This window comes from Paralichthys olivaceus, chromosome 17 (genome assembly GCF_024713975.1).
Source record: "Paralichthys olivaceus isolate ysfri-2021 chromosome 17, ASM2471397v2, whole genome shotgun sequence".
Taxonomy (NCBI): domain Eukaryota; kingdom Metazoa; phylum Chordata; class Actinopteri; order Pleuronectiformes; family Paralichthyidae; genus Paralichthys; species Paralichthys olivaceus.
The window spans coordinates 2344244-2369760 of NC_091109.1; the positions used below are offsets into that span (position 1 = coordinate 2344244).

At 41.3% G+C, this 25517-nt stretch overlaps 1 protein-coding gene across 4 annotated transcripts; it reads left to right on the forward strand.

Annotated features, from left to right (window-relative positions):
- The first annotated feature begins 641 nt into the window (after positions 1 to 641).
- Positions 642 to 25517, forward strand: rbm33a (RNA binding motif protein 33a). 4 transcript variants are annotated; one of them, XM_020087592.2, is made up of 19 exons: positions 642 to 850; positions 2863 to 2941; positions 3506 to 3554; positions 3951 to 4018; positions 4155 to 4461; positions 6336 to 6488; positions 6932 to 7100; positions 7286 to 7509; positions 8668 to 8992; positions 10653 to 10714; positions 13241 to 13352; positions 13788 to 14155; positions 14976 to 15263; positions 15485 to 15769; positions 16204 to 16965; positions 18670 to 18846; positions 19675 to 19860; positions 20264 to 20352; positions 20512 to 25517. In XM_020087592.2, the coding sequence occupies exons 1-19, from the start codon at positions 832 to 834 to the stop codon at positions 20558 to 20560; spliced, it is 3771 nt and encodes a 1256-aa protein (XP_019943151.2). In that variant the 5' UTR covers positions 642 to 831; the 3' UTR covers positions 20561 to 25517. The 4 variants fall into 4 exon arrangements, with proteins under 4 accessions (XP_019943151.2, XP_019943153.2, XP_019943152.2 ...); XM_020087594.2 differs by having other exon boundaries at positions 13788 to 14143; XM_020087593.2 differs by having other exon boundaries at positions 8671 to 8992.

Genomic DNA, 25517 nt, shown 5'->3' on the forward strand with positions numbered 1-25517 from the left:
AAGGCATAATAAATGTAATAAAACTGTCAAAGGAAATTTTGAGAACTTAACTAAAACTAAGTGTGAGTTTTTCTGAGCCGGAGACTGATCATCCTGGTCCAGCCTCAACCTACCATAAACAGTTTGAAGAATTGAGGACTCACTCACTGCTGAGATACAAGAACCTTCTATGGTGAGAATCTGAAATAATAGTCTCAGATGCAACAATTATAGGTCTGAGATCAAGTGAGAACTTCAGAAGTTCACTTGTGACTGAGGAGTCACAATGAATTCACCTTGAAGAATAAACTGGGTTAAATAAATCACTGGGTGACAAGATAAAGTTGTTGGGAAAAGGGGAAAGACTTAGAATAAACAAAGCAGATTGTTGCTTGTGACTAAGAAAAGCAAAGAAAAACAAAATGAAGAAAAATAAAAATTCTAGACACAATAAGTCTGGTGATGACGCACGTTTATGGGAGCAAAATTTGAATTCGACTCATCCAACAAATGCATTTTCCTCATACAGGCCTAATGCACCACAGTTGTGCAGTTCAGACACCTCAATGATAGATATGTGTGTTTACAACCCTGTGCTGCAAAACCCGGGGTGGAGGGAAGGGAGGGGGAGGAGGAGGGTGGTGGTGTTGTTTCCCTCCCACAATGCATCATCACATCAACCTCAGCGCTGCCATGTTTGTGCTCCGGTCGTGGAAGAGAACCACTGTCGCATAGACGCTGCTCGGCGCCTCGAATCACAAATCTGTGTTTTCGCCCGAGTAAAAAACACGAAAGATTAAATGCGACCCACGCGCTTGTAGTCAAGACTGTGAGCGGGACGAAGGGTGCACGATGTCGGCCAACGCTCAGGGTGAGAACCTTTTTTTCGATAATGCTACGTTAGCCTAGCCGATGTAGCTAACGCGACTCGCTGCTGGAAACCGCATACGAAAAAACACATCTTTTCGTGAATCCAGGCAACCGGTCAAAGCTTGGTTGTGTTTAGCGAATTATTATTTTTGTCTAAATAAGCTGTGAATTCATGGTTTCAGGGTAACTATGCGGCTGGCTAAGTTAGCCAACATGGCTAACTGTAGGCCTCAAGTCAGACCTCGGCTATGGTTAGCGTCCCCCCTGAAGAAACACCTCTAACCACCACTGGTTGACTTTATCTTGTTATCATTTGTCATTAACACATTACTTGTATTGACACGGGTTTTTTTCTGCCTCAAAATAAACCCAATCGGAGTAAATTCATTCAGGGCCACTCCACTGGCTAACACTGACAGTAGGATTATGATTTTCATCCATGTTTTATCGCTTGTGATTGTTGGCAGCTGCGTTTGTTAGCATATGAGCTAGCTACTCAGCTAACATTATGAAGTGTCAAGGTCCATACTTGAATGACTGAGTGGGTGCCAATGTTTTGAATTGTGGCTACAGAGCAAGCTAGCTAACCTTGATTCGTACGTTGTTGTGAAAGAACACCCAGTTCTCTGGCTGCTGTGCTCTCAGTGTCCTGGTGTTTTGCTTGTAGCCTCAGTGTCATGGCTCAGTTTCTTTGCAGGTTCACATTTCCCACAAAATGTTTGGGTGCACATTCACACAAGCCAAGCTCTCATCTATGATGGAGTTGCCATTTCTGTGGAGATCATCAGTCATCCAGGTCATGGCATCTTCAGATGTTGTACATGTCTATTTAGGCAACTCGACTTGTTTCTGTTTCTTGAAGATGTTTTCTCTTCTCACCCAAGATGCTTCTTCAGATCTGATCTGAACAATCTGAGGTTTCATGGTAAAAACTGTCAACATCTTCAGGAAGCACAAGCAAGTCGAGTTGCCTACCCACACTTGTGCAACTTCTGAAAACTCTACAGCAAACATACAGGAGAAGAACGCAGTTTGACATGCTGTGATTAATCCTAGTTAAAACATACAGTGGCTTCTTTTCACCATTGTACAAACTGTGCTGCTTGTTCTTGTAGTCTTTACAAATACTTTGATTATCAGTGTATTTTAAAAGGATGTGCCAAGTTTGCAGGTCAATTTATATAATTACAGAGGTTTGTGGGTTGAAGCCCTTGTTTGCAGAAGTTGTTTTGCAGAATATAAAATAAAGCCATTCTGGATTATATTGATAATACCTGTGTTTTTCCTACTGTGTAAATGTCTGTGTCAAAAACCAAGTGGCCTCAGGATGATAACAATAACAAGATAAGTCAACCAGTGGTGGTTACTGGTGTTTCTTCAGGGTGACACTAACCATAGCCATTTAACTCACACAATCAGTGGAAGTGACTGCGCCCATCCTGGATTGAGATATTTTCAGTTTCTAATTGAACTTACGATGATATTTTGTGTAACATAATGTAGTTTTCAGGGGATTCCTAGAGTGTATATGCGTTGGTTCCACGTTTTTTTTCTTCAAGATATGTGACTTAGAAAGAATCAAGTTTGCTTGATCTATTATTCTTTCTCTAGATCTATACTCTGGTATGCCAAAAGTCACAGTGGGGAAACCTGTAAAAATGAGTATGATGATATAAGCAGCAGCTAGTTTGGCAGATGACTGTGAAAATATATTCTTGTTGGGAATCAGGTGTAACTACAAACACAAATACTGGATGGGCAACATGATGTGCGCTAAGGCTTTAGCAACTTTATTTCTGTCCAATCTTTAATTTATTTTTTCTTTCTCTTTCTAGTCAAATATATTTTCCATTTGGATTCAGTCATGAAAGTTTTCTGGTCTCATGTTGGTGAAAATGGCGTTTTTGCATTTGCCGTACAATTACGTGACGTCACCTTGCGATGATGACGCATCTTTTGCATAAACCATTGTGCTGGACTGAATCTGTAAGTAAAACTTGCTTTCTATTGCAGATTATGACTTTGGCGAATATGACAAACCAGGTGCTGAGCGGTCACGTAGGAGGAGAGGCGAAAATGATGATCTCGAGAGGTAAATCATTCTCTATGTTCTCATGTTTACAGCAAGTATTACTGAGCTTTATTAGTACTGTATTGTTTGTTACTCACAACCTACTTTATTTGTCAATTTTAAGACATTGCTATAGTACCGTACATTTTGTGCATATTTTCTGTTACAAATTAAGTTTTAAGGTTTATAAAAATGTAGAGTCTAAGTGGAGTTGTATTTTCTCTGCACTGCGGTTTTTCTTTCTTTTCCTTCCTAACTCTTTCACATCTTTCCCTGACTTTGTGACATATTTTATCTAGTCACATCTTCTACTTAAAATAACAGCAATTATCGGAAGTAATCATCTTAGTGTATAGTAAGTCATACTTTTGAAAATCAGCAGATGGTATTCAAAACTGAAATGCTGTCATTACAATATTTCTGGCTGAAAAATATTCAAAATATCAAACTACCAGCTAACCCAAAACATTTTTACTGATATAAGAATAAGGATTGTAAAAGTATGGCATAAGGTGTATACTGTATAATTTGGATGAAGACACAACACTCGGCTAACCTGTTATTGTTCTTTTTTTCTCTTCAAAGTGATTTGGAAGAGGAATTGTTGGAGGATGATTGGCTCTCAGGTAAAAAGGTAAGATGAAACAAAATATCTTTTATTTAAGTAGATTTTTATGCTAGCCACATGAAGCACTTTCCTTGTCAGCATGGGCAGGAAGTGGAAAATAACATCTACAACATTGGGTGTTATTGTTGGTAGAACATTTTAGAAAATAGACGTGAGCAGTGGGCTTGTAGCAGGTGGCTCCTCCACAGGAGGAACTGTTGATGTGAACCAGGAGGAAGTACAGTGGACAAAAAAGAACTGTGTTGACCTGCCCAGATTGCCTGCACCACATGGGAATAAAGCATCCTTTGGGGTTGGAGGTGGTGCCCTTCCCCCACACCACACGCACAAACACAGGCCGAGGAAGAGAGGAATAAAACATTTAAGGAGCAGAAGAAAATATTTCTTTATTTTTTGTTTCAGAATCCATCAGAAGTCTCAGATGAAGAGTTAAATGACGACCTTCTACAAAGTGATGATGATGATATGGGGTAAGCTGATTACATCAGTGTTGTTTGTAGTTTCTGTTGTAAAGTAAAGAGAGTGAAGCTCCACATTTTACATATGTTTCCATCATATGTCATTTGTTGTTTTCCGGATGTGTAATGTTGTGCTTGTTTTGTTTAGTGGTCAGGACCTGAGCGTCAATGCCACATACAACATGGACACATCCTATGACCAGCAGGACAACTTGCAGGAAGCAGACTACACAGATGACATCGTGAACCTGGGTGCAGAGGGCTGCGAAGAAGGGGATGTAGGGCAGGGGGGGTACCAGGAAGAGGAGTACACAGAGGAATACAGCCAGGACAACAACGCTGGGATGCCTGAAGACCAGATGGATTACACTGGAGAGCTCGCAGAGGGTGAAGATGGCTACCAGGATGAAGTGTTAGACATCCAAATCAATGAACCCTTAGATGGGGAATTTCAAGTGAGTTTTCACATTTACCATCTCACATGTAAAAGCCAGCGGATGCAAACACACATGTCCTCCCACTTCTTTCTCTGTCCAGCTCTACTCAATCCAAGAGATAATGTCAGCTTTCTTGTGTCAGTAAACGGATAGTCAGGACTGAAAATCTATTCAGGGGAAGGAGATGTTGGTTGGCGTTTTTTTTGGCCAGGGGAGGATGAGATTCACTATCACTTCCTGCCAGTTAATTTCTCCATCTTGCTGACGAAGTTTGTGTTGACGGCTTGTTTGCTGTGAAGTAATTCTCTGCTGTCGTCTCCAAATACCTGTGCCATTGTGACCTTGGGCTGTGTATCTTTAGGGGAGTAAGAAGCTGCTTTGTGTCGAGGAGATGTGCTGCCAATCGGCGGAGGTTAATGTGGGGGGCTTTTATCTCAGGCTTTAGACTGGATCTGATAAAGTCAGTGCAGGTGAAAAGATTATTGACCTTCCTGGGGACACCCCATCCAGTTTTCTAATGATTGATGCGAGTTTCCCTTTCATTGGTTTCCCTTCCCTCTTAGCCCAGACTAAGAGGATCAAAGATAAGACGAGATCCATGTGCAAATGTCCGTTATGGTCCATTTACTGAGGTGTGATGGTGTTTGGCACCTGACAGAGATATATTAGCCTGCCTCCTCTCTCCAAACAAAGATAAGATGTTGACCTTCTTACTAAGGGTGCACAGAACGAATGGATGTCTATTTTCAGTTTCGGGAAACGTCTGCAGTTGTGGATGTGTATTTATGCTATGTGTAATAACAGTTTACAAGGTCACTAAACTGCCTGGCCATGACATTTTGCTCACCGTGGTATTCAATGAGTACTATGTGGAACAGGAGGATTAAGCCGTTGTGTTCCCTTGGGGCAGCCTGTCCATCTATCAGGTTTACGGAGTGTTTTTTTTTCTTTTCTGCATTAATGTGTGCTGCTGTTTTTCAGGTTAATGGAGCGCAACACCAAACACCATTGTGTGACCTACGGTCTGACCTTATTTAGCAATGGATTTTTGTTAGTGGATGTTAAGCAGATATGATGTTTGAATAACTAGCAACTGCTATACGAGTCATGCAGCCCCTTTGTTTACTGGATTTCGGATGTGTATGTGGTTTTATATGAAGTGATTGTATCATGTCTTATACTGAAATCTTGTTATGGAGTCAGGGGAAAAAACGGTTTGTCATTTCCTGGAATGTTTGCATCTGTGCCATGTTTTGGGCACCGAGTCATGAACTTACAGTGCAGCCAATAACGGAGTGATTTGCGAGGAGTCAGTCAATGATATTTTCACCATCACTGAAGCGGGGAGGAGTGTTTTTATCTGTGCCTGCATTTCTGTATATCATGTCAAACATTTACATCTCATTGAATTTCAAATGGTGTCAGGAATAGTAATGAAGGCTTGCCCCCACTGTTATGGTAATTTGGGTTGGGAAGGGGGGGTTAGAGGATGCCTCCCCAAAATTCTCTCCATAACATTTTAATGTTTGCTTTTGTGCCCTGTATGATTTTTGTCGTTATATTTCCATTTTCTCTTCATTAATATATATGCATATCTTATTTAAGTTCCCCTTTTTATTTTAGTCAGCAAAAAAGGTTAAAAACATACCTCTGTATTTCATGTGTTCTATTTTAATTTAACTCGTAATGCATTTTGTATGCTTGTATATATTTGCCCCACATCGTAAAAGCATTGCTCGGCAGAAATTGATGTTTTTAATTTAAACAGAAACACAATAAAATATTATTTTCCAGCAATGGCTGAAATGCAGTCAGCCTTTGCTGATCCTTATCATAGCATTGTTATTACTTTAAAAAAAATCAATACTTATTATCCATGTGATCTTTTGAAGGGTAATGAATATCAAACCTCCTATGATGACGAGCCTCTGGATGAACACGGAGTCCAACAGGAGGTGGCCCCCGAGGAGATGGGGGGAGAAGAGCAGCAGGAAGAGGAGGAGGAAGATGCTGCAGAGGGCTCACAGGTCTTTGATACAGAGGAGGTATGAGAAGACCCTGCAAACAAAACTAACACTTTCTGTAGATCAATGACATTTAAAAAAATAAAATCCTGGTGAAGGTGGTGCAGACAGTTAACCACCAATTCTTTTTTTTTACTCATAATTGCGCAGTATTCAAAGTAGTGTAGTTTCATGTTTTGAATCCATTTTAAGATATGTTTTAGACTAACTGAGATTAAATATATATATATAAAAAAAAAGAAGTAATTATTCAGTTGACTGCTGTTTCTCAATCACTTTGTCTGTATAACTAAACAAAATTCACAATTTCCGAAAAATTCAACTTTAGATTTCGGCTTTAAATGTCTTGTTCTGTCTGTCTCAATGTGGAAGACCCAAAGATATGATGTAATATATGTGGTTATGATTAGAATTGTGTTGCAATGGTTGACATTTGTTTTCAACCTCTGAAAATTTTTCCTTAGGTTGAAAATGAAGCTATACCCGAAGAGGCAACAAAGGAGGAATCAGATGAGGAGGATGAGGAAGATGAAGAGTCCGGTCGCATACGGTTCAAATCAGAGAGAAAGGACGGCGCTGTTGTGCGGTTGGCTGATGCCGGCAGTAACAGGAGAAATATCCCAGAAACACTAGGTAGCAATGTTTCCTGCTGGGCATAATTTGTGCTCGATTCATTGACAACTATACTGAATACCCAAATATTTTCTGACCTTAACTAATCTGTAATGAGTTTACTTCAATATACATTGTCCTAAATTCAAGCTTTACCAGACAGTTAATCTACAAATGCTCAATTTTTCTGTTCAACTTTTCATCAGAACTGTCGGAGAAAGCCAAGCAGGATCTGAGGGAGTTTGAGGAACAGGAAAGACAGAAGAGACAAAACCGCTACGGAGGTCGAGGTAGAGGAGGAGGAGGAGGAGGAGCTCGAGGAAATAGAGGAAGAGGAGGATTCCCAGGCTTCGGAATGGGAGATTTTAGAGGAGGACACAGAGGAAGAATGAATGACCAGAGACCGCTAATAGGAAACATTGGCATGCAGGTAAACTACTGAAAAACATTAAGTGGATAATGTATAAAGCTAAATGGACTGTGTTGGTTTTACTGGTTAAGATGATTTAAAATTACTTACTTTTTCCCCTTCTTCTATGCACCACAGATACAAAGCTTGTTTGCTTTGTACTTGAAATTGAAACATGTTTTGTTCACTGCTGATCTTCAAACTGTCTGAGACCTCTAAAGCAGTGGTCGTTGGCGCATGAAAAAAGTCAAAACACTCAGCTTCCCTGTATCAATGTTGATATTTGGATTAGAGCAAAGTATGTGGCGGTAGTCTGCTCAGGCAGTAGGATACAAATTAAATTTGTTCATTGCCCAGGATTTAGTTCCTTGTAGACTTTTATTATTTGATGTCAATCCATCCATTTAATCCTTGGAGTTACATGGCTCATCAGTTCATACAAGACCTGTGAAATCTAAGTCACTTCAAACATGTAACTTAAATAACAAAGACGATGATCCTCAGGAACAGAGTGGAGGATATTTCAGAAAAGGCCTGCGACTTGTCGTCATCATATAAAGATACTACATCTCTATTTTTTTACAGTATCTTGATTTGATCACTTAATTAAACCACATATTAATAAATCTGCATCATGTAAAAATGCACAAAAACAGTGTTTTACATAAATGATAAAATACCATTGAAACAATTGAATTAAAGCGATTCCTCTCAAGGTTCCGTGACATTTCTTCATTTCATTATTTTGGGTCACGTTGATAATGATAATAGGCTTTAAAACAAAAACTAAACTTCAACATAGTAAATCACAATTTAGATGCAGATGGATTATATACCACAAAGAATGTACTGACCACTGTTAATGAATGCTTGTACTCTTTAATACAGTGTTGTAGTCACGTTTTAATTACTTGACTTTGTTTGTGATCCCACCAAGGTTGCCATCAAGTTTATGTAACTGTATAATTTCTAAAAGAAACTCATGGACTTTTAATCTTCAGGGGAGATGCATTAAATCACTTTAGGATACAATCTTCCGTTTTGCTGTCGAATTGACTTGTTGGCGTGTCATCGCATGGCTGCGAGCAATGATATCAGATTCTTCCCAGAAAGAAATGTGTTTTGACAGGTTGTTTTGGTTTTTCCCTCCTCTCCGTTTCCCCATCTCCTTCCAATTAGCAGCCGTCCTCCCGAATGCCTCCTCCTCATCAGTCTCATCAGCAGCAAATGCACTCCCAGCAGCACCACCACCCTTCGCGTCCAAGAGGACCACCTCCCTTCCAAGAGCATGGGCGCCCACTGTCCCAGCCGCCCCTTCAGCCACTCATCCCCCTGCACATGGCTCACCGCTCCCCACCGATGAGGCCCCAGATGGAGCCGCCACCACGAATGATGAGCTCCCCGCCACCTAACTTCCCCCAGCATCACCAGCAGCAACCTCCACAGCCCAAAAACATCCACATTAACCCCCATTTCAGAGGGCCCACGTCATCCTCTGTACAAGGTAACTTAATTAACTTTCACTCAAATGATTTTCATATTTAACTTCAGTGACTTCTACTGCAGTGTTTCTCTGGATCCACCACAGCACTCTGTGATATTAAAACTGTGATCTTTGAATCTCAATCAACAATTCTGCTATCTCTGTATCACCAAGGTGATTCTATTTAATAAACCAAACTCTCTTAATCACATCCACAATTTGTCCCAACCAAACTGAATTTACACAACGTCCTGAACTATACAAAGGCATAATGTCAGAGAGGGATATAAGACACAAAGACAAATCTTTTATGTGGAACTTTTTGGATTCAAAGTTGAGGATTAAGTACAATGTTAAAATAATTAATTGAATAGGGACTAATTCAATATTTAGACACAGAGTGATGTGACGGGGCTGCACAGTTAAATCACAATTACATTTTCTGATCTCAGTATTGAGATCATTGCTCTTTTGATTCTTGAGCAACACTTTTATTCTTATAACTACATTACATACTTTCTGCAGGAAGATGGGGAAAAAAAGATGCGATCATTTTGTCAGTTTGAGCAGTTTTGCACAGTCAGGGTACCTGCTTCTCACAATGTAAACAGTAAATGTAAATGACATACTTATTTAAGCATTGTGAGCCTTGCAGAATACATAATAATTTTTTATTAGGCAACTGTCTAATGAACAATCAATGCCACTTTGGTGTCCCGTTTATTATTTTGGTCATACATATTTAAGTGAAGTACATGATAATGAACAGGCTGTGAAAAGTTAATGAAATACCTGTCACAAATAAAAATGCAATAAATAGTTTTATTTAAAAGATTGTTTCTCTAAGATTCATTATCCTGAGTATACAAATCATAATAGTCATTTCACCCAAAATTGTGCAGCCTTAGTTTATCAGCACAATCCTCAGTTGAGGTGTATGATGCTGTTTTGGCAGATATCCTTACTCTGTCCTGAAAAGTGTCTGGATTAGAATGTCATTTTGTTGTTTGGTTGAATGACAAGTGAATAGCTCTCTCAGCCAGTAATGGGTTTATCCTCATTTTTTTCCTGGCAGCTTCACCATTTCGTTCCCTGGGATGGGTTTATCTGGCCTGTCTGTCCAGGCCAAGATTGAAATTTTGTTAGCAAACAGTGTGTGTGCATATGTGTGTATATCATTGCGTGCCAGTGTGCATGTGTGGGTTTTGCTCCTGAGAGTCATACGTGTTCTGGAAGATCAGGGATTGCCTCTGGTTATGATTAAGTGAGTGTGTGTGTACGTGCATCTGTTTGTGTATGTCTCTGTTTGTTTATATATTTATTTAATTGAAGGTTTTCCAGTTGTAGATTCTGACAAACAACAGTAACCCATTTGAATATGAAATTGCAGTCTCTGAATTGCATTCTGTCAAGCAGCAAATGTTTTTATTAATGTTTATTTGTTGAATTTGGCAAATGATTCTCATGTATTTTATTTTTTCTTTGAGCTCTCTGGTCTGTGCCCAAGGTGTAAAGAAACGAGCAGCAGCTCTGAGACCATATTTAAGATGTAGCATGAAGATGTCTAACGTTCTCCTCCCTTTCTACTCTTACCCTCTCTACCTACTGCCCCTCATTTTCATTTATCTCCCCCTTCCCCCTCCAACCCTCTCTCTCTTGCTCTCTCCCTCTCTCATTGCAGTGCCCTTGATGCCTCCTGCTCAGAGCCAGCCCAGACCTGCTGTGGGTCCTCAGAGGTTCCCTGTGAGTAGCAGCTGCTCCTCTCTCCCTCCCTCTTGCCTCACTTTCTCTCCCTCTCCACACGGTTAGCATCCCTTTTTTGTAAGGGTAATATCACTACGGCAATTAGACTGTCCTGCCCTGGCCAAATACTGTTAAAGCAAATCTGTAAACACTGATATGAGTCTGGCTGCACAACTGGAAATGCGTGATAGGGGCTTTAGGCAAGTAGACTTTTGGAGGTCGAGGCTGCAGTGGCGGGACTTAGTTAGCAACTCTTCATGGATGGGCTGGGGCTCAGACTACACCCAGCTTGGCACATAATGGAATTGTGAAACCAGGATATATTGCCAGTTAAAATTCACTTTCCACAAGTTTGTGTCCCGAAGGCATGGAGACCTTTTTTGGACGGTATTTGAATTAATGAAACATCGCAGTGGTTTGATATGGCTGTGCTGTGAGCCCCTTGCCTTTTTGCACTATATATTCCGAAGTCTGAATTTAATGTCAGAGAAACAGGATCTCAAGTCAGTGACTTCTTGTAAGAAAAGGTCCTTTATTTCACTCACAAAGAACCCATCCGAGAGATGACAGAAATGCCTTTAAAGTAATTACTGTATTGAGGGAAATGGCTTGCCAGCAAGTCAGCCAAAGTGCCTGAAGTTACTCTGTCCTTCTAGTTAATGATGCCCAGGCATCAGGTGGCACTGGTACTGACTGACATTTTCCTGGAAAGAACATTTTATATGGATTTATGCAAATTAGCCATAGCAAAATAGCTGCAACCAATTGCAATCATGTGGATTTACAAACCCGTTGCCAAATGAGCCAGGCTCTCACATAGGAGTCAATCTTTGTAAAAAAAATAAATTAAAAAAATTACCCCTTTTTCATCCTTCTGTGTCTGATTGGGCAATTCCTCTTCCCCAAGGTCTGTGATGTTGCTAGATATCGATAGCGTGGAAGCAGAGGTCTGTTTTGGCTCTTATCACACAGTAGAATGTGGGGTTGTAAAGGTTTGGGCTGATGAACAACATAGTGTTGGATCCCCCAGCTGTCAATTGCATTTAGGCTGCTGTTGGCAAGGACACAATTTGAAATGCAGGTGACAGACCAGGCAGCATCATTCCATTTACCAGTGGGCACCTGATTACTCATGATTATCATACATTATCATCCCATCAAATTTAATTGTTAAAAGACCAGGCGAGGGGAAGGGGGGGTCATTGTCTCTAGTATTAATGCATTGAATTTTTTGCTAGCGGAGTCTGGGTTTTTAAATATTAATCTCAGTGCCAATTAATATTATAATATTTAATCCGTTCAGATGAGGACATTCAGTTTAAACATGAAACAGAGATGCCACCCATTACACTTTTTGGAAATATTTTCAGTATGGATTGTAATATCTAGTATACAACACCTTTTTGAAAATTCTGCATTTTCATAATTAAACTCTTCCTTTATGGTCGATGGGATCAGTCACAGATCCTTATTCTTATGAACCATTATCACATACTGCAGACAAAGAAAAGGCTTTCATAACTTTTTTGTTATTGGCTGTAAGAAGTTTACATAAAAGCCCAAAACAAAGCAGAGTTGTCCATTCTTTATTAAATATATGACAATTGCCCCCTCTATTATATGTGCCATGGTTATCCCTTCACTGCGAAGAGCTTTCCCTGCATCAGTAACATGTTGATCACCTGCAGCCTTCTTATCAAGGATTAGAAGTGAGGGGATGAGCCGTGTTATTTTAGAGGCGTTACATGGACACCAGAGTCCTCATTGTGCAAACCTGCCTGTCTGACCTTTTAGAGCGGTGTGATTGCGGCCCCCATTGTGATCCCCTGTCTTTGTAAGCCCCTTTGATTAACTTTCTGTTAAGCAAGTTTTTGGGACTGTGGCTTCCAGCTTTCAAACACCTCTTCTCTCTAAATACCACCACACAGCAGTGGAATAAAGATGGATTAAGCCTTGATAGCATCTTAAGTAATTTACAATAGGCTTGGAGGAGGCAGGCAGCCCATTTGTGGAAGTGCCACGTGTTGAATAGCAGGTTAATTTTTCAACAGAGATGGATATTTGAAAGAATAAAGGAGACAGTTATGAGGGGGATTTGAATTCCAAGGAGGGATTAAAGGGTTGTTATCTACTTTTCCTTGGAAGATAGATGGGGAGTAATGTGTATGCAGTGAAAGCTGTCGAACATGCTAACTGAAAACGAAGTTGAAACAAAGATGAGGGTACTTATCCCCTCCTGAAATAGCCTTTCCTTGTTAGAGACAGTCTTTTAGAAGGTTCATAAGCAAAGAATTAATTCAGGTTTGCTCACAAATTCATGCTAAAGGGTTTCTTTAATATTGGCATACATATTGATGTTTACAACTCAAGATTCTGTCTTTTTAATGACCCCGGCCCTTCAATTATAAGCGCTTCCTGCTCAATGCAATACTCCACAGCAAATTCCCATTCTTCATTAGTTTAATTTGTTTGTGATTATTGAGTTCCCAGTATGGCCTCTAATTCATGAAATTTGTGTTTTCCCAGGGACCGGGAGACTTCCAGCAGCACATGCCTGGTAATTTTGGTCAGCCCCAGCGGCCACCTCATCACATGGAGCCCTTTAGAAACCAGGACAGGGAGCCCCTCTTTATGACAGGTGAGACTCACACCCACCCTTGACAAGGATTACAAAGCTCTCTTACTATTATGTTTAACCCAATTCGACATCAGCTTATGCAGTATACCTACAGGGTATGCTGCTAGCTTTCTGGTGCTGCTCTATTAGCAGTGCTCATGTTAAATGCATGTGTATATATATATATACATTTGAATGAGCCTCTGAAACTTGAAACATGCATTAAACATATATATCTGAGATTTTTCTTTCACAGTGTTGATGCAGAATTAAATACGAACCATTTGGTTGTTTACCATTTCACCTTGATAGAGTTGTCTCTTTTCGTTTTTCTTTTCTGTAACACTATACATCTGGAGAGGGAGTTGCTGATGTTTTGAAATTTGCTCCCAGTACAAAAAACTTGACATCTCTGTTTGGTGTTGTTGTTGTTTGGTCTTTCTTGCGTGGGCACAGAGCGCACAGAGTCAACACGGTTTCCAGGGCAGCACATGTTTGATCACCAGGGCCACAGCCCTCTGATGAACAGCGGCAACAACCTCCACCAGCAGCAGCAGATGCCCGGACCGGGCCACATGGGCTTTGGCCCACCAGGACCAGCCTTCAACCAGCCGGGCCAGGGCCCGCTAGGACTGTTTCCAAGAGAACCCCCGAGACCCAACCACCCTCCCCATCAAGGTCACCAAGGGATGGTCGGCATGAATCAACAAGGTGGTCCCCCTAACCAGCCCAGACCTTTCATGGGCCCTCGTCAGCCGTTTGGCCAGCAGGGGAGCCTTTTTCCCCCTCCACCGGTTCAGTTTGGAATGCAGGTACGACTGAGAGTAAGTGATTTTTTATAACTAATAGATGTCAGTGTAGTTGTGTCTGTTTGGGGTGTTGTTTTTCTATTTCTTCTCCAATTGTGTCTTGAATTTACTCGCTAAATATGGTTATTTGACTTGTGTGTTATGATTATTTTTAGAATCTAATCTTGCCATTTTTATTAATGAGCCTGGCATGAAATTCAGATGCTTTCTTTGCCATGAATGTATGAATTTGTGTATGGCTTTTCTCTAGATTATTAAAATGGATTTGGCAACAGCGATGACTAGAGTACTGTACACATGAATAAGCCAGACTAGTTATCATATTCACTGCCACTGAAGCGTTACAGAAAAAGACTCATGTCTGTTTGGCATCTCAGCATTTTGTCGAGACATAGACACGAGCTCCCTCTACTGACCGAATCACTATTGTAGTAGAAACCATGTGGATATATGTGGGTACCCGTCGGGGTTAATTATTTGCAGAATTAGCCTGAAATTATATTGAAAAAAGTGGCAGTTAGAACTGATAGTGTTACTGTTGTTAGGGAAAAAATGGGAAAAGGGGGAAACAGGCAAATCAAAGGGACTCGGCTTCAATGTGACAGGTATTGATTCTCCAAGTCTCTGGAAACTGGAGGGATTTGATCACCAGTCTTTCAAATTGTATTCTCATTTGGTGTGTTAATGGTGTTGGTGGACTGCAAAGGCCATAGCATATGAATATATATGAATGAAGGCATTGTCATTCTGTTTTTGATTTATATAGAATCAGAATTATGTGGGATATTAATTTCTGCCTGTTACTCATGTTATATCGTCTTTTCTGTAATTTCAGGGCTTAATGCACGCTCCTCCGGTCTCCCAGCTCCCACACCACGACTCACTGCCACCCCATCAGCCCATGCACCACCACCAGCAGCAGCAGCAACAACATCATAGGCAGGAGTTACCCCATCATCATCATCATCAGCAGCAGCAACAGCTAAATCTCGGTGAACCTCGCCCCATGATGCACCATGCCCAGAATCCCTTCCATCAACAGCAGGCACACGGAAGCCCCAGGCAGATGACTCCCCGTCCTCTGAACCCCCAACAGCGCAACATGTCCAACAGGCAGAGGATGGTGAGAGATTAACATATTAGTTTATTACAATATTTGCATATTATCCATTTTATGCTCAAACCGATGAAAAGCAGGGGTCCACACTTCATCACGATGTCATTCAAATTATTTCTTTATTGCTCTGTCAGCATCTTTCCTCAGTAAAATCAAAATTTCACAGTGAAAATGCAAAGAACTAGATGTATATTGACCTGAATGTTTACATTTTGCCCTTTCTTCAGAACGCACCTGTCTCCAAACAAATGCAGCAGCGCAACAGCAACCTACGGGAGCTCCCTGTAGCACCTGGCAACACAAACATGAACAGTGCCCGCATCGCCTCCTCCCCCGCCGCCAACGTCAGGCCTGTTGCCAAGGCAACACAGGGGGTGCGTCCTGGGCAGAACACTCAGCCAGTGTCTGACCGTGGCAGAGGAAGAGGCCAAGTTGCTGCCAGGACTGAATTTCAGCCTGGGGGAGGAGGCAGGACAGTTGTTCGCAAGGAAATCCCTAGCGCGCCACCACAGGTCAGCTTTTTAACACACGAGGAGAAAAACAAACGAATGATAAAATGTTGAGCTTTTTTGCATAATATTATTTCATATAATTGCTTATGTTGTCTGAAATGTTCCCCTGAAATTGTTCTATAAACCAAGTCATTTTTAGTATTTTCCCCTGCTTAATTCAGTGGACTGCTTAAGTTGTGAGCTCAGCTTATCAGTGTGCTGAGAAGGACTCCCATTTATTAAAACCCAATCATAAGGTTGTTAATAACAATAGTCTCCCTTCATTGGAAAAAGCAGATCGATACTATTGCATTTTTCTCTTGGGTCTTGACGTTAATTACATCTGAGTGTTAGGCCAAGTAATGTTGTTCAAATAGGACACAGTGGCTCAGGGGTGCCCCTTCACAAAAGTGGAGACAGGCAGTCATATTGTCGGCTTGTGTTTTGCACCACAGGACCCCAATGAGGATGAGGAGACACGACAGTATCGCCTGAAGATTGAGGAGCAGAAGCGTCTGAGAGAGGAGATCCTGAGGAGGAAGGAGATGCGAAGGCAAATGCAAGCTGGTGTCAGAAAGAAGGAGCTGCTGGAAAGACTTAATTCCCAGACAAACACTCAAGTTGAGGGACCCACTCCTACACTGATTCAACCTGCACAGCAAAATCAGCAGAAACCACACCCTGTACAACAACGGCAACATCCACCACCACAGCTGCAACAACAGCCAGAACAGACACAGCTGCAACAGTTACAGCCACAACCACAAAGACAGTTTCCTCAGAGAACCCCACAACCATTAAATCAGTCATTAAATAATCCTAATCAAGGCAATCCCATCCCTCCTAATGGTGCGGCTCAGCCCCTCACACCACGTCCCAATGTAAAGACAAGGCTGCAGATGGTGAAAGGCAGCACCCCGCAGCCACAGATACCCGGGCCTGTTCCCAACCAGCAGTGGAACCAGCCCCCACAAAATCAGCTGCAGCTGCAACAACGAAGGAGCAGTGGTCCGCAGAACGTAAACAGACCTGGCGGTCAGATCCAGAAGAACATACCTGTAATTCCTGTAGTGGGTTCTGGCCAGGCTCAGGAACTGGCTCAGAGTCAAGGACCAAAACCTGGAGCTAAACGAACTGTGATGCAGCGAGCAAAGAATTCTGTCGACGAAGGTCAGCAGGTGCCACAAAAAGTCAGAGTCGTCAAACTTTCAGGAGCGGTGAGCATATCATTTCTTTTTTATCTTTCAACCTTGTGTTCCGGTCCGACATTTATTTTATCTTCTACCACTGACTTACTCGCCTGAGAAGGTACATAGTTTTGAAATGTAACCGTTTTAAATGCCACTGATTGCCCTCACACTGTCTATTTTGTAATCTAAACGCTATCTAACCTATGGGAATGACAAGATGATGTCTGTGTCATTTTGACAAAATTGATCTGTTAAGAGTTTCTTCTCTAAAGCTTTGGTACCTGGTATTTAAGCCACAGTGCCTTAACACACATTTTACCCTGGGAACACAGAAGGGCTGTAGACATTAAAGAGAGTGGTGTGACATTTATCTGTAGAGATGGGGACACCTCATCGCTGCTCTTAAAGGTTGGTATCCTCTTTTTAAGGGCACAAGAGTGTTCTTTTAATAAAAAGATGGAGGATAAAACAAGAATGACAGTAACACCAATAGTCCAGAATTGACACTGCCTGCTATTTCATACTCACTTGATACTGCCATGGCCTTAATTACCCATTAATCTTTATTGAAAAACCACAAAAGCATGCATGTTAAACATTCATACTTGTCACTGATGAGACACGTTGGTGGGATGTGATAGTATTTGAAATAAGCCGCTCTCTGACTCCATCCCAGAGGATCAAGCGGCAGAGCCAAAAATCGCAGGCTGGCTGCAGATGAAGATAACTGGGTGTCAGTGACTTAATGGAAACCTGCGCAGAGCTATCTGATGTACGGCATCATGGAGAAAAAAGGGTAGCGGGATGTGAGGTGGTGAAAGAGAGATGGAAACAGAAGGACACAGCTAAGGCCTGTAGCCACAGTGAAAACAAGATTCTCTAGATGCTCCCTCTCCCACATTGTTCCGCTGTCATCAACAGGAGCTCTACAATGTTATCTCCTCTCTCTTTTTATTCTGTCTTGCTAGCTCTCTTCCTGTGTCATCCCTCACTTGCTTCTTCCCATCAACCCATCTCTCAGGTGCAAGGCAACAAAAGAATGCCAATCCAAGAGCTTTGTAATTAATCTTTCTTGGTTGAAGGGAGAGCAACATAATACCTGTGTAAGAAAGTTGCCACTTTTGAGGATTTGGATTTGTATGGCTTAGGCACACAGATAAGAGGCAAATTATATTTTCATCAGGGATAATACAAAGCAGCGCAAGACACAAAAGCTGGGGAGAAGGGGAGTGTTAGGGGGATGGGGTACACATCGAGCTGCTGTCGTTCCAGTGTAATGCAGCTTAGCATTTGATGGGTGCAATCAGGAGCTGTGATTTCTATAGGAGGGATTAATCCATTTACTCTCAACTGGGGACAGGTCAGAGATATCGTCTCTTTTCTTCTCCTGTATTGATCTGTCACATCTCTCTGCAGAGTCAGGAAAGAGACGACCTTCAATTCCTCCCCGCATGTCAACAGAGTCGAGCTGTGACTTTATTTGATAATGAGAACATCACCTTGTTGGGCTGATCTTTATTCCCCACAGCCTGTGTGTGATAGGGATCCAGCTCCAATGATGGCACATTTTCACTTGGAAGAAATAGTTGTGCATTTCTGCATTTTGTCCATAAATGTGATATTTTCTGTAAAAGCTTTGTGTTAGCATGAGCTTGTGAAGCCTGCGAACTAAGATAGAGGCTGTGAATGCTATTAGTTTTTAAATTAGTGTTGTCCTTCATCATCACCCAGAATGAAAAGGGCCCTGAGGCCACCGGCGGCCAAGCGCAGCAACAAGGCAACTGGCCGGCAACTGCTACCAACCAGGGCGTCCAAAGGAAGGTTACCATGGCAGGACAGCAGCAACAGGGACCAGGCGGAACACCGCAGGCTGGCCGAGGGGGCATAGGCAACCAGCAGCAAAACAGGGTAAGTCGTAGAGGATCTCTCGCGGCCCTCTGTGCTGTGGACATCAGTAACTATTTCACCTAAAATATATATATTAACAGTGCAGACAGTAGGGGTAATGGCAGTTCTGATATAAAAGAAGCCAAAGTGTCTCCTGTAAAGTTGTCCTGAGCCGCTGGCACTACCCTGGCATTCAGTAGACATACCAATCGAGCAGTAGTGGTAATAAGACAGGACAGTATGCCAGGTGCAGCAGTATTGACAAGCTGAAAGCAGTGTAACACGGGGGGCTACACAAGGTCCCCTGGCCTCTCTGCACGCCTGTCACCACCAGGCTGCTGTCACAGTTACCATACTCACTGATGCTGACAGGGTAAGGCTGCCACCATAACGCTTGCATGGCTCCTCTCCCTTAATGTTCCCCCACCCCCAACTCACACACACACACACACACACACACACACTCCCTTTACCTCCTCTCTTTTCGGGGTCTCTCCCTCCTCTTCCTCTGCATCTGAAGAAACATACCTCTCACACACAAGCTCTTATGAAGATATGCCATCTATCGTGTTGTGATGTTGATGTTCAATGTACAAAAATGATAAGTCAATCATGTGAAAGCGTGGCACGTCTGGGAGGTGCGAGAGGAAAACAAAGCAATTTAAAATTTTCTATTGTGCTGAGAAGTAGAATAGCTCCTCTCCACACGGTTGAATGCAGGATTAAAACATCAACGTGCCTGTTTAAGCAGGATAAGATGTGGTCGGTGTTTTCTCCGCTTCTCTCCCCCTCCCCCATATATTTTATCTCATGTCGGCAATTTTTCCTCACCACCTGGCGCTGGTGTAGGTCGTTGTGTCGGGCCGGGGCCGAGGTAGAGCGGGTGGTCAGATGGGTCGAGGTCGTCCGGTGCCCACCAGACAGAGCCAAAGAGTTGGAAAAGGCGAATGCTGCACTGTGTCCATAGAGGGACTCTCCTCATCCACAACTGATGCTCAGCTGATGAACCTTCTCAGATCCATCGGCCCCATAGAGGTTTGCACCAGACGATTTTTATTATTACATACTAATACTACTTAATACTTACTGGTGTGCAAACGTATTATATCTCCGTTCATTTTGAATTAATTCACGTCTTTCAGTTTGTATAACATATAATATTGTCAGCAGTCGTGTGGAGTTAAAGCTGTTATTACTAAAACCATATGTACTAACATGTCATTTTCAACCTATATGACTGGTGAGGAAAACATTTATTTGCACCCACCACAGTGGCAGTAATAGTATGATACCACAGCGCCCTCTGTCGGTGTGATTAGGTACTCAGTGAGCGCGAATGAGCTTATCAATTTTCCTTCACCACCCTCACTCCCTCTTGTGGATGACACGAGCATGTTGTTTTATTCATTTTGTGCTTTTCCATTTCTGTCTTTTGCAGATGTTCAAAATGATGCCCCAGCAGAGGAAAGCAGTCGCCACATTCTCCAGCGCCCAGCACGCAGAAAGTTTTCAAATAAGCTTCCATCGGTAATCAATGTTTTCTATTTTCATCACTCTTACACACATTCAGTTAAATGCTCACACCTTGTGCTAGGTGTTTACATTTTGATGATGATATGTAGCTTCTGTGTAGTGTTTCTCTTCCTCCGAGACGATGGTTCAAACGTTATCACAATTACCACACAGGCACATGATTGATTTGTCCCACATTGATGTGTCGCTGATTGATGGATGAGGGGCACGATAGAGCCAGAGAATCCTGTTGAAAGGCGTCACTTTCCGCTGACGTGGGCGCCTGTCGTGCACGGCTCCAACTTGACACAGGAGTATTTCTTCACCTCACTCTCAATCTACGTCTGCACAGAAGCATCGCTCGTCCTTCATCTCTGAACAACTTGGGACAATGAACATAAAGACATTTTGCTGCGAGGCCGCCTCTGTGCGGCCACCGATTGTCCGTTGTTGTAATGTGGCACTGGAGAGACACTGGACAGTAAATCGTACATTGATGTAGTTTGTGAAGAATCTTTTTGTGCATCTTACACGGACACTTAGTAGAACAAATCATGATAATGGTTGCGCCCCTCCTCAGTGATATTCACGAAAGCAAAGTGCAGAACGACACTCGAAACACTAATGTGAAAATTCCATCTTTTATTTGTAGCTCTGTGTTCACATGCGGTGGCGGCAGCGGCGGCGGATAGTTATGGTAGATTGTGCCCAGCCTTTTCACGTTGCAGTGTTCCTCTTCTCCTGTAGATGGCAGTATTTCATCACTATTGGGACTTTTTTTTTTTTTAACCCAACCGCCTTCAAGTAGAGATGAGTCTTAGAGCAGTTTTGGGGTGAATGGCGCTACCTAGTGGAGAACTTGCATACGGGCACCGTGGTGGCCTGGGTTGACATGCAGCCGTGTCAGAAGCTAAATTAGCACAAAATGTCATTCTTTTTTTTTTTTTTGAATTCCCAGCAGTCCTGGGGGTTGTGACTGTATTTTTTGCGGCGTGTTAAGTTTCAAGGGAGCTTCTAGGACAAATTGTTCATATCATATCTCTCGTTTAAGTTGGTACATTTAGTCATTTGGCGTTTCTCTCTGTTATGAGGTCTTTTAACTGTTAACACCTGGACGCATTTTGTAAAATGCTTATTTTAGTTGTGTGTCTGGATTTTCGAGTTGAAGTGAGCTTTGTAATTTTTGCTGTGTGTGCGTTGAGGGAGTGTTTGGAAGTTTCTTTTAGGTTTTTTTATAATGACAAGTTAAAATATATTGTTGGTGAATTAAATATTTGTGTTATTTGGTCGATCAGAGAGAATTGCTCGCAGTTCTTTTCAGGATATACACACGTTTCTTTACATTATTTCAGCTTGGATATATATTTGGCTTTCTCCTTTCAGAAGCAACTCCTCTGAATCTGTGTCAGGCGATAATTTGTTGTTTTACCGATGAGCCGGATAATGAACCTGGAATAGCACTTTGAACATAAACACTGAAATAGTCATATAGGTGTTTGAGAGAAAATAAAATAAATTCACCCAAAAATACTACACAACATGTTATAGACATTCACTGTAGGTCCTGGGCTCTAAATAATAACGATAATGATGATTATCTTTAAAGGCTAATTTTTTTTTGTGTGTGAGAACGTGTAATTAACAGGCAATTTTTCTTTAAGTCACAACATTTCGTGTTTAAGATTGGTCAAACTGGAACAGATCGTCCTTTATATTCAAATATTCTTCATACCCGGTTTACAAATAACTAAAGCCCAGAAAGTGAATTCTGTACCTAGGTCATTTGGGATGTGGCGCAGGAAGGTGAGGGGGCAACCATTATCTTCATAGTGATCATGTACATAAGTAGATCAGAACTTGAACTCAATATTTATCCTGTTCATTTTTTTTTTTTTTTTAATTTCTCCTTCACTAATATTGTAACGAGTTAAACCTTTTTATATGTAAGGATATGCTAATGTGTCCAGGCATAGATCATTTTACAAGTGTTTTGTTTTTTTGAATTTAGAGCCAAAATGACTGGACCACATTTCTGTTTATAAGACATTTGAAATCAAATTATAGGGAAAACAAGAAAATAAAAATATGGCCAATATACCGTGAACATGCAGGTATGTAAAGCCGGTCAAACTTTAGCCCAAAGACGTGTGATTGTGTGTGATGTCCATGTGTCTGATGCCTTTACCATGAAGTATCTCTCTTATTTGTGCCACATTTTAATCATTTATATTCTTCCTTTTCTATTAGATCTTAGGTATTCACCTTACAACACATACAATACATACTTTTAAAACTATTTACTACTTTGGGATCAATGCACAAATATTTTGTGGACTTATTCTTCATAGTTTTTTAAGTTTTTAAGAAATAGCCTGGTAAGAAATGCTACCTCATAAAGATTAAGGGGAATGCCACTGAAGTCTGCTTTATCATCATTAATGGGAGATTTTGCCCTGCAAATTTAACCTTGTTGTCAGACTGATGTGCAGCTCCTGGACATGAGAACGACACAGGAATAAGTCCAGAATTACTGGAATATATTTCTGGGTTAATGAGAAAGAAAAATTGGTTGGATGGTTAACACGTTGACGTTTTTAATTTACTCTCCCTAAATCCTGGCTGCGCATCTGGGTGACATCACAGATTCAATTTTTGAGATTCAAAAGTTGATGGTTTACAAGTCGTTTTATTTGCCTTTTGTCTTTCCTGCACATGTGAATTAAAATTCATACATAAGGTGGTATTTCCCTTAAATTAGTTAGTACTTGAAATAATTTAAAGAATCTATTCAGGTTGTAAATAAGCTGCACTAAGTTATTCTTGCCAGTGAGGGTCACTAGATTCTCAAAACGCTCTAAAGCACAGAGGGTATTTGGACGAACAGGGTGTCTTAAAAGTGTCGAAGTCCCTAAAACTTCTTCTTACGGCTTGTAAAGCTGATGGTCGGGTGGTTTTCAAGTCTTTTGAATGTTGTGCTTTTGTTCTAAACTGACTTCTTTATGTTTGAATCCTTTTGTTTTGAGTTGAACTGATGTAGAAGTTTTTGTTCTCCTGCAGTGTGTTTTACTGTCTTTAATGTTGTGGGTTATGCTTGATTTCTTTTTAGTGTTGTGGTAAATCCTGTGGATTTGAAAAAACGTATTGGCAATGCCAGTCATAGTGATATTTTATGAGACACAGTGTCTTGTAATGCAGAACAGATTCATATTGGATCTATTTGTATCTTAACTTTAAGATTCATGACAAATTTCTAACTTTAGTTTTAAGATGTGATGCCGTTTCCTGTGCTCACTGATTTTAATGAGGTTGTTTAAATATCCGGGTGTTTTTCCAGTCACCTCATTGTTATTGAAGATTATTTAGATATTTGATTCAGAAAAACTCGTCTTTTAGATTTGTTCGGGGCTTAAATGTGCTTCCATAAGAAACCTTTATTATTAGTGCTGCTGATGATGAGTATCAGAATGTTTATACTGGCTCTGGGTCAAATGTGAAACAGTAGCTGGATTAGGATCTGCACAAAATACAACTAACCTAACAGGCTTTTTTCTTCCAGGTGATTTTGCAGACTGTGGCTGAATCAATAATCATTTCATTCTGTTTTCCTTCAGGTCACAAGCAGTCGTCAGTGTAGTGGGAGTTAAGGGGCCATACCAAGGGCTTGGCATGTTTTATCAAATCAACAAAGTAGGTTGTGAATAATTCATAATTTGCTACTTGACTATTCAACAAATTGCACATTTTCTTTCTTTTCTTTATAAAGTTTTTATGATATTGTTCTTCAACATAATTTGCTCCTCGTTGCATTTCTTATACAAATCTTTAATATGTGAAATTTGAGTTTGTTACTGTTTTTAAACTGGCTCTAGCTCTTATGTACTCATCTTTAGCAAATCCTTTATGACATGTCCCGGGTAATGAAGACGCATCTATCCTGCTGGTATAAAATATATTTATTTAATACAACACGTCACCAAAACGGTTGAAGGGCTCTGATCAGTTTACGTTGTGCTAAAGGAGTTGCAGGACGTCATCTCTATGTTTGTCTTTATTTTAAAAATATCAAAAGTCAATAGAATATTTTTTCTACTAGCAGATTTGGGCGTTATGTTGTCAAATCACCTCTCGTGGTTTCCCCCCCCCCCCATCAGTACTGGAGAGTTGATTACATGAGAGCTATAGACAGGTTGAGCAGAATCATGTCAAACCACTGGTATGGTCCAAACACTTGTGGTGCGGCACTTTGGGCTGTTTTGAGGTTGAAGCCGCACAATATTTGTTTGATGAAAACACTCTTGACGTGACCGCATCCTCCAAACGATGACCTCCGGATTAATGCGTTCATTTTTCAGCAGCATATCGGCGGGAGGAGACATTCACCAGCTCTATCCATGAATCTGCTTTGTCACTTTTCCTGCTTTAACTCCTTCACTTCACGCTCTGGATTCTTTCGCAGCGACGCAGCCCCACGGCCTTGGGATGAAGACTTTACTCAAACTTCCTCCCCTAACTGAATAGACGTTGCTACAGTCAGAGTAATGGTGCTCACCCACATTTCCTCCCATCACTGCTCCTCCTGTCATCGCTCTTCTTCCAGCTTGCATATTGATTTTTTTTTTACAGTTGCTCATCTTTTCCCCGATGCTGCCGTTGTTGAATGAACTTAAGACTCCTGTATGAAGCAGGGGGGGCCCACCTGGATTACCATTGTTTGTCAGCCCAGTGGCTGGAGGTTTCCATCTCTGTGACGGCAGCCGGGTTCACAGAGCAGAGCCTGTAACTCTTTCACTGCACCAAAGGTCATCCCAGCTTCTTGACTTTCATTGTTTGGGTGGATTTTTCGAAAAAAAAAAAAAGACACTGCAGTGGTTTCGTCATCTTGTACAATACGATGCACCAAGCGATGACTCAAAGTCCAACCTTTTGAGATTTGACTGAAACTGTTGACAGAGCATCATGTTGTATGTTTCCACCCTTCGCACTGATGTCATATCATATGAAGTCCCCGTGTTTATGTTGGAGTACTCTGAAATCACTGTGAAAGTTCTTCTGATACTGTAAACTGCTTTTGTAAAGAAGAAACATGATTTTTAAAAAAAAGGAAATTCAGTATTTTTACAAAGATGAAATGTGATGAAACTGATACCAGAAACTGAAGAGAATAAACCTTTTTGACACGA